At 38.4% G+C, this 10493-nt stretch overlaps 1 protein-coding gene across 1 annotated transcript in view; it reads right to left on the bottom strand.

The window, feature by feature from the left end:
- Positions 1-10493, bottom strand: part of LOC107664901 (DENN domain-containing protein 1B-like) — a 93652-nt gene that overhangs the window by 59717 nt on the left and 23442 nt on the right. Inside the window, exons 3-4 of the mRNA XM_016455589.1 lie at positions 2646-2695; positions 1801-1920 (exon numbers count right to left, since the gene is read on the bottom strand). Of these exons, the coding sequence (XP_016311075.1) occupies positions 1801-1920; positions 2646-2695 (170 nt within the window). The remainder of the gene's footprint in view (positions 1-1800; positions 1921-2645; positions 2696-10493) is intronic.

Below are 10493 nucleotides of genomic sequence, written 5' to 3'. Positions count from 1 at the left end.
ATTGTTCAGTTAAAACTGTTATGCTGATTATATAATTTTTTAACATAAAAAAAAAAAATGTTTGACTGATTTAGAAAAAAAAATTCACTTGTGGTCTCAAACTTCACAATTCCCCTATAAATCAGTTTAAAGTCATATTATGCACTTATTGTGAAGTATTAAACTCCATGCACAGCCTTTTACGCTTGTATGATCTAATCGGCCCTTAAATCAACATGCATCCTAAATCACTAGAGGTATTTAGGAGCTTTAAAAGCAAGTCAGCTTGCACCTTGTATCCTTCCCAGGATGAGATACAATTACACCCGGACTTTTCCTGAGTTTTATGTTCAGCAGAAGGAAAGAAATATCGCTAACTGGCCACTAACTGAAGAAAACCTCTGCTGTCTGAGGAAGACGCCAAGTCGGGTCCCAGCCATCAAATAAAACGGGCGAGAGAGTGTGCGAGAGAGGGGGTCTATTTCATCTGGGGTCTCGCATATGTTCGAAGGCCGGATGGGCGGAGAGGGTGGGGTAAAACGGAACGCTTGTGTTTTTGAAGTGGTTTGGCCTGAAGGAACCCTGGCCTATTTGGCCTGGGCTAAACCTGCAAAGCTACAAAGGGCTGTCCATATAAAACTGTCCCTCTCATTAGGCAACTTCCTCGTGTAAGCTTAGGTGACAATTTTACGGTCCCAGCACTTCAACAATCACAAGGACACAAACTGTTTTAATTATTCTTCTTTTACATGCTGGTAGAGTGTAAATGTGTGTGAACAAGAAAAAAAGTCTCCCCTTACAAAAAAACTAAAATTGTACAATATATACAATTATCTATGTTCCTAGAAGATCTAAAAATTATATATTATAATGTAATATTTAGTATTTTATATAAAACATTATATATAAAATCATATATATATCACACACACATATATATATATATACATACATACATACATACGTATATATACTTTTTTTAAATTTAAAAATAAATACATTTTCCGATCCTTCTGCAGAAGGTGGGAGAAAAACAAACTTTCTTTGGGTCTTTTGTTACATTTGACCATGTTCTTTCCAAATAGATGACATAAACAAAAGAAGTCTAAGGTCTTAAAGGAAAAAAAAAAGGAACTAAACTTTGAATGCATTTCTTATTATGAATGAAGGAAGTGACACAGACACACACACCCACACCCACACCCACACCCACACAGGCCATCCTGGCCGGGGTGGGAGGAGGAGAGATCTCGACAGGAGCTCATCATGACAATGATAAACCTGCGGTTGTCCATCAATACCATGTAGACGGAGAGGGAAATTTTTTTTGATATGTCCCAGTTGAGCTGCTCTGAATTACTAAATGCATTTGTATTATTAAATACATTGGTTTATCGTTTATGTAACACACAGTCTTCAATCTCCAGCTTTCCATTCTCAGTGGAACAGCTCAGACTGAAAATATGAAAGCATTTGCCATCATATATTATGATCTAAAAAACAAACAAAAAGAGCATTTCTGTCCGTTTATTATTATTTCATTAAAGTGAAGTATTGTTTGCTTCAAATCCCTTGATTTCAGAATCTAGAACTGATCTGGAATTTGTTTCCTTAAAACAGGAAGAATGACATTTCTCAAGAAATGTCCCTTCAATCCATTAAACTTTCTATCTATCTGTGATATATTAATAGTGTATTATGAGCGTGAAATCTCCCATTATTCATGCAGATGAAAATATGATCGCAAATTGGCACATTATTCACTTCAATAAAAAGTGCAATAAATAAATGAATAAAAAAGCATCAATAAAGATCTCTTACCTGAGCAAGCAGATGCAGACCCTGCAGCCGGATGTCAGCCGACAGAAACCAAACCTCTGCTTGCTCTCAATGTCTGTGAGCACAAATGTGAAGTTCTGGCCCACCTGAGTCTGGGACACTCTGCAGCCCACCAAACAGATAGGGGGGGAAATGTAATTAATCTTTTTTTATTAAAGTATAAACTTCAATTATACTTGGAGACACTGTGTTAGACATTGACTGTAACTTTGAGCATTTTCACATTCATTCAAAAGCCAAATTTACTTGTATCGGAGTAAAAATTCTGGAAAATATCAGAAAAGCTATTCCATGCATTCACTAATTTCATTTACATTCCATTTAAGGTTGTAGGAACTGAACCAAGGGTGACAGTGTAGTTTATCTCCACTAGATGGAAGCAACAAAGCTTCAGCTGGAAGGAAGTGAACTTCTCACACAGCACATAAACTACACAACAGAGCTTTCCATTTTTCATTTCCAAGAGCAGACAAGCCAACACACACACACCACTGTGAGAACACATTTATTCAGGAGACGCGCCTACCATCATGCCAGTTAGGACAGACAAGCAAACAAACATTGTTTACTGGGGCCGGAGATTTTAATTTCTATAAAGGTGCTTTATTTCTATGGACCTCTCAGTGAAAGGTCTGACATTAGAAACAAAAGTAGAAGCAAAGGAGGTGTGCAGCTCCACCCTGTGAGTCATTTACATCAGTCTCTTGTGTGTGTGTGTGTGTGTGTGTGTGTGTGTGTGTGTGTGTGTGTTGGATAAACAAACATCCTCATTTTCACAATTCACACATCGATTAACTTGTTTTCCGGAAGCATGAAGGACGTCCTACCTTTCAACGTCAAATGGGAAGCAGAACTTAGGCACTGTCTGCAGGACCTCCTAGAATGAAACAAAACAAAAGACATTAAGAGCCATTCAAATTACGTAACTGTTCACTAACTGATATTAGTTCAACACAAGTCAAAGATAAGCCGTAATTAAGGCTTATGATGTGATAAAGAGGATTATGTGATATAATATACTCCATGTCTCTGTGATATTCTTGTCCCTAGATACAGCTCTAATGGATTTTCTGCCAGACAAAACCATAAGTGCAATTGATTAGAAAAGTAAATGTACACCTTTTACAAACTGGTAGTACAAACTGTTAATCAGATCAAATGGCTCTGTCTGAAATAAATATTCATTAAGCAGAAAAGTAGCTGGCAAACAAATGAGCAAACGAATGCATTATTAAATTCTTTTTATAAAATGGATAGTTCTGGTCCTTGATTCTGATTGGTTGAGCCGTGTTCGAAGCTGATGTAAATTACTCTACAAACATACACCTTTGTTTACTTTGTGTGTTGCTTGGCAACCACTTTGTTGCAACCACAACTGTTTCTGAGGAACTACATTGTTTGGTGGAAGAATACTGTTTTTATTAATATCATTACACTTTATTTGCTCTGTTTTATTTTGTGAAACTTAACTACGTATATGGAATAGCCGTTTTATAAAAGCAATAAGCCCCTTGAAGCCGTGGTTTACAGTGAATTTATAACAGCTAAGGGGCGTTGTTAGGTACGACGCAAAGCGGAGTATTCTTACTGCTTTATTAATTACATTACTAAATGGTTGCTAGGTGGCTAAGTATTGTCTCAAGTCAAAAAAGTCACAAAACTCCACACTTTTTTGATATCCTAGTCCCTAGATACAGCTCTAATGTAAATCTAAGAGATTCGTCCGCCAGACGAAAGTGCAATCGTTTAGAAACGTAAAGGCATACCTTTCCTCAAACTCCATGGTTTGTTGCACAAACTGTGTTAATCAGATGCCAGTTTCTCATTTCAACTAAATATTCATTAAGTAGAATGGTAGCCGACAAACGAATGCCCAAACGAAAATATTTCAATTTTTAGTGCACTGCCAAATGTTTTAAATTGCATTGTTAAGTATTTGCTTGGTAGCTGCACATTGTCTCAACATCTCTATAATATTCTGGACCCTAGATATAGCTCTAATATAAGTTTAAGGGATTCTTCTCATGATTTTTGTCTGCCAGACGAAAATCCTAAATTGATTAGAAGAGTAAAAACAAATTTTTTTCAACAAACTGCACGATTTGTAGAGCAAAATAATGAAATAACTATTTAAATAACTATTCGTTATGTAGAACAGTAGCTGGCAAACGAATGGATTTAAAGGGAAATGACATCAAACCGACGTAAAGGGGAGGGTGATCAGAGGCTAAAATAATTAGCAGCCATTAGCTCATTGATCGTTTCGCTTGAGGTGTGGGGACAACAGAGGTGACGGCAGATTGTTGGAACAATGGCTGAGCTACACCAGGGGTTCAGAGGAGGTGCGGGAAGGATAGAAAGGGGGGCGGGGGGCAAAAGGATGCCCAGCCTTTGGGGTTTTACCTTCCCGCACAGCCCTGGAGGGAGAGTCCTAGCACCAGCAGCATATGGATTTCCATAGCCATATGGGTTAGCCACATCTGGCCAGTCCTGCACTGTAGACTAGCCATAGGGAACTGCCAGTGATCCTCTGCTCAAAGTATAACAAGCTGCGACCATTCAAATGAATGGCGCGGGTGTGTTTGGGGGCAGCTGGGTAGTTCAAATGCAGCTTCCATACCCGTACCTGCCCTTTAAAACCAAATTAATCGTTCAACGTGCGTGTATGTGCAAGGGTGTCTGTATTTGTTTGCGTATATATGCAGGCGCGGATGATGACTGGTTGCTGTTTTTCTCGGTGGGAGGCGGTGGTGCTGATGGGGGAAGACGGAGTGAGAGAGTTAGTATGTGATACAGAGAGCGGCGAGGAGATTGAAGGCTCTGGCAGGCGAGAGAGGAGCGTTGGCAGCGGCAGAAACATCCTCGCCGTGTCGTGGCGTGGCGGATGACTGTACGGCAGTAAAGCTGTCACGCGTACGCAAGCCTGATGCTGCCGTATGTGACTGCTACTATCATTAACTCCTATAGGCGCTTCCCCCTGAGTGTTTATGCCAAGCTGCGCCACGCTTTTGCAGAAGCGTATGCAAACGGATGCTACGCAAATAAAATAGTCTCCTTCGCAGATGCAGAAGTTGTCGCAGGTCTGGCCTGCTTGACGCCAGTCAGCGCTGGTCCCTGCTGTCAATCAGAGTTGCTTGACAGGAACTTGCAATGGAATTCACACTGGAAATAACATTCAGACTAGACGAAAGGCAATATGTGTAACAACATGCAGCTGAATGAATGCATTCATAACGTCTAAAGAAATAAATATCTGCAAGCCATAATTAGGACCAATGAAACGCCAAAGCCTGTACCTTTTTAATTCCTTTTGTTCAATGTCAACATAAAATGGCGTTTGCAGTACTTGATTTTAACTAAAAAGTGGTCTATGATGTGACAACCTGAGAGGAAAACAAAAGAAGATATATTTTGAACATACAATAAAAGTCAATGGGGTTCAAAACAACAAGATTGGACCCCATTGACTTTCATTGTATGGGCCTAAACATGCGTTCTGCAGAAGTCTCACAGGTTTAGAATGACACGAAGGTAGGCAAATGATAGAATTTCCATTTTTTGCATGAACCGTCCCAAACCATCAGCCAAACAAGAAAATCATTTCAGGGCAGAACAAGTTTAGATTGAATGTAAATAATACTAAAAGTACCAGAAACTGATTTGATTTCATGTTGACTTCAAGTGATTTTCAAATCCATTCATATCCATTGGCAATCGATTCGCCGCAAGGTTTTAGTAGTTCTAAATCTCGGTACGCATGTGCATTACACACCGTTTTATTACTATTCATCCAAGTGATCAGGGGACTATACCAAAGCGAGCTCTGGGAGGAGAGTCGGATCATGTGAAGAGGTGTAACGGGAGTTGCTATCGTTCCTGTTGTTTGGTTGTACTGTTTTCTCCCCTTTCCCTGCCTCCCTCCCAACCATTTTCCCAAGACAAAAGAATATAAAACAGCTAATGCATTTACAACTCACTGGAGGAGGCAGGGTGAACTCTGCAGGCTGCATTATTTATTTACTGTTGAGACAGGGATATCACTCAATGAGACAGCAGTCTCCATTCCCCCCTGGTCCCACTGCGGAGGCCTGCAATCACAGCTTCTCCTCTATCACTATCTCTCTCTCCTCCACCAGCAGCATATATTACCGCCCCACGCTACCGGGAGACACTAGCGCTCCCTCCCTGAACTCCCTGCAGAGGAAGGGAGCTTCTCCTGGGCTGGATGGGAGCAGAAGATCCAGCACTGGCATCAGCAGATATCAGGGGATGTGCTGCTTCACTCGGCTTCTGCATTATGATGACATTCATACCCAAAGCCAAACTGCCCGATTTTGATGGTATGGGTGCACGATCAGAGCCAGAAATGGTGAAACCACAACAGACACAGGGTCTTCAAATACCCGAGGACGTCTACAAAGTTGCTTTCAAAAGTGCAATTACAATGAACATCTAGTAGTTAGATTGTGATTTTGTGATTATAAAATTGTGATTATATAACTCCCAATCGCAACTATTTCTGGTTATTGCGAGTATTTCTGGCAATTGTGAATATGTCTCATGATTGCAACTTTATGTCTCCTAATTGTAACTATTATAACTTCATTTTGCACAATTACGACTATTTTTCACAATTGGAATTTTATTTTACAAAATTGCAACTATTTTCCACAACTGCAAACTAGGGCTGTGCGATTTGGGGGAAAATATCAAATTGCGCTAAGAATGTATCTTTTATTCTCCAGTACTGAAAACGGAACCGATAAGGGAGCTTTTGATATGCGCTGTGACGCAGCTCTTGCAAATTATGAATGTTCGTTAAAATGTTCGTTGTCTGTCGTTTCGAAGCTTAAGTTGCATACGGTTTTCTTTAGTTTTAATTTGCCTAACTATCGATCTGACCCAGTAGACACCATAATCCCACTCTGTCTCTTTCCCGTCCCGCTCTGTTTTTTTTTTTTAATGGTGGGTGTTTATGCAGTTGGCTAGAGCAGTGCTGATTGGGGAGAACGGAGTTGCGCTCACTCTTGCCCAGGGCAAGTATTGCAACTCAAGGCTGGCAGTCATGCATATGCTCTGGAACAGGTAATATCGCGTCCACATCGCAGGCTTTGCGATTAGCAAATCGCAACGTCTCAAATTGCGATTTCGATTCGATTTAGATTAATCGCACAGCCCTACTGCAAACCTACTTTGCACAACTGCAGTTATTTTTTTTTTTGGCACAGTATGTTTCAAAATTGCAACTATATTTTGCACAGATGCAGCTGTTTCTCATAAATGCTACTTTTTCAATTTAATAATTACTAATCATAAACTACTTTAACAATTGTCCCTATATCTCATTTTGGAAAAGATTGGAAAAAAAATATTCACTGATATTTTTGTTCTTCAAACGGTCATGTAAAAACTGTAGTTGCCCATTTCCAAAAAATAACTATTTTCTCAAAATTGTAACTTTATAACTCACAATTACAACTATTTCTGATAACTGCAACCAGTTTTCATGATTGCAACTTCATGTCTCATAACTGTAACTTTCTCAATTGCGACTTTATTTTGCACAATTGAAACTATTTTGTACAAATCCAATGTTATTTTTCACAACTATAACTGTAATTATGTAACTACTATAACTATGTTACATTATTTTAACTTTATGTTGCACAATTGCGTCTTTTTATCTCACAACTATACTTTATTTCTCATAATTGCAGCTGTTTCTTAGACATGCTACTTTATCGAACAATTGTGACTACTTTTCGTTACCATGACTTTCCCACAACTACACATTTTATTTCTTACTCTGAAACGGACTTCCATGAAAACAATAATAAAAAACCTGATCTGTGTCACATCTGTGAAGGGGAAAAAAAATCCAATTCGGGCCACATTCAGCTACAGCATGAACGTAGCCAATGTTACTAGGTGATGTGAATGTTAGAGTTTAATATTTAGATGGGAACAGCAAGACAAGAATGGGAGGGAGAAAAAGAGAGAAAAAGAAAAGGGAGAGAGAAAGATGTTGTGAGTGGGAACTAAGCGGTGCTCCGGATGAGCAAGTGAAAAGCATTTCTTCATTCTGTCATTACTGGGAAGAAGGAGGGGGGGCGCGAGAGATATGTGGCGAGAAATAGAGGGAGAAAGAAAAGGAGAGAAAGAGGCAGAAGGAAGGAAAGGGAGAGAAAGCATGAGAACAGAGATATAGACAGGCAGGCATCCAGGCAGACAGACGACAGACGGAGATAGAGAAAAAGAGAGATAAGGTGAGAGAAAGACAGGAATAGAGAAAGAAAGAGAGACAGCAAACTCCCCCTTTTCTCTCTCCAAGCTGGTGGGATTCCTCCCCAGGGGTTTCTGTCTTTAAACCTCCATGCACTTTAAAAATTCTGCCAGCCAGCAGGTCTACACAGCGCTATGGAACTGTCTCCAGCAGGGGAGAAGTGTGTGATTGTGTGTGTGTGTGAGGAAAGAGAGAGAAAGAGAGACTGGCAGAGCCACCATGCTGACGGCACCGAGATCCCAGTGACAGGTTCAAACCCAATCTCCCCACAGGTCAGTGTTCACTGTACCCCCAAACCCCAATTAAGTCCTGCTTCTTCTTTCTCCATGTCCCTCTCTCTCTCTGGGTGTCAGAGAATGCGGCCGTAACACATGCAGCGCCCCGTGGCTATGATGACGAAAATGCTACTGGGTCTAAAATCAAATGCGTCTTCTACTACTACAAATAAAAACTAGAGTTCTACATTTTCTGAAGAAAACATGAGTGCTGCTCGTCTGTGCAAAATTCGCTGCCATGATGGAAGAATGTTGTTGCTAAGATGTGGTTTTAAAGCGCTATGTGGTTACTGATATTCTGGTCTAGATATGACTCTGGGTCCACCTACAATGTTGTTAATCTGGGATTTTATTGCCATTTTTATCTGCAATATGAAAATAGTGTTCTCAGAACACTCAATCAATACTCTCGTTGCCTAAGTGTCTTTAGAAAACTTCAAGGTTAAGGAAAAACCATGAATTAAGGTTAACTGTAACTACTTCTCAAAATTGCAGCTTTGTTTTGTTATATCCGTTATATCTCACAATTGCAACTTTATTTCTTGTAATTGCAACTGTTTCTTGTAAATGTTTCTTGAACAAGTGTGACTATTTCTCAGAACTACAACTTAATTTATCATAATTGCAAATTTATGCCCCACAATTATTATTTTTATCGCACAACTGCAAATTTGCTCTTTATTTTTTTTTAGACTTAAGAGATTTAGTCTCTAAAAAACTTAATGGTTAAGGAAAAATCATTAATTGACGTCAAATGTAACTATTTTAAAATTCTAAAATTGCAACTTTATTTTACAATGTTTTATCTCACAATTGCAACTTTATTTCTCGTAATTGCAACTGTTTCACATATACGCTACTTTATCTAACAATTGCCACTATTTATCATTTCTTTGACTTAATTTCTTGTCATTTCAAATTTATTTCCTACAATTGTGATTTTTATTTATTTATCTGTCTGTTTATCTATTTATTTATTTGCACAATTGTACATTTACTCTCTATGCTTTAGGTTCAGTCTTTAAAAAAACAACAACAAAAAAGCAAATTTATTTCCCACAATTGCGATATTTTAAATTAATTCAATTAAGTTTTAAATGTAAGTTTATTTGTTTAATTATTTATTTGCACTACTGTAAATTTATTCTCTATTATTTAATGTTTAGTCTTTAAAAAAGCAAATTTATTTCCCACAATTGCGATTTAATTGAATGTATTTTTTAAATAAATAAATCAATTTATTCATTTGTTTGTTTGCACAACTGTAAATTTACTGTCGATGCTTGTAAAAAACTTAATGGTAAAGAAAAAGCATTAATTAAGGTTAACTGTAACTACTCAAAATTGCAACTTTATTCTGCACAGTGTCTTTTTTGCAACTTTATTCCTTGCATGTCGTAAGTGCACCTGTTCCGACTAGTTATCAAACTTAGACTTTTCTGGCACAACTGCCAATTTATTCTTTAGTCTTTATAGAACTGGCATTTCGAAAGACCAAACCTTTAATTAAAATTTTAATATTAAAATCAATTTAGAAATAAACTTTATATCAATATGATATTAAATCGGGCCTTCCCGCATGTACTATCAAGCCTCTGATCCAGAATCCAGAGTGGTCTTTAACGAGCCGAAAAAAGCTCATGTTACACCTCCAATTTACATTGGCTGCCAATAGCCGCTCGCATCAAATTCAAGGTACTGACGTTTGCCTACAAGATAACAATTGGCGCTGCACCAATATACCCAAACTCGCTAGTTCAAACTTCTGCAAGTGAACGACACCTTGTGTTGCCATCCTAAAGAGGCACAAAATCACTCTCACGGACCTTTTCCAGGACTGAGTTCCTAGCTGGTGGAATCTCAATTTGAGCAACCATTTTCAAAAAACGTCTGAAGACACATCTTTTTCGCCAGTACCTGACCAATTAATACTAACACTTACCTATCCTATCCAATTCAAAAAATAAAAAAAAAAACTAGCTATGTGTAATGTACTAGACCAGTGTTTCCCAACCGGGGTGCCGCGTCTGTCGAGAGCAGGGGTGCTGTGTAAAAAAAAAATGTTTTAATATTTTAAAATCGCTAAAATGTTCAAAAAAGCATCTATTATATAATAT

Source organism: Sinocyclocheilus anshuiensis, unplaced genomic scaffold, assembly GCF_001515605.1.
Source record: "Sinocyclocheilus anshuiensis isolate Anshui unplaced genomic scaffold, SAMN03320099.WGS_v1.1 scaffold417, whole genome shotgun sequence".
In the NCBI taxonomy this organism is placed as follows: Eukaryota; Metazoa; Chordata; class Actinopteri; order Cypriniformes; family Cyprinidae; genus Sinocyclocheilus; species Sinocyclocheilus anshuiensis.
The sequence above is the reverse complement of the archived record's forward strand: the minus strand, read 5'-3'. Positions and strand labels throughout refer to the sequence as shown.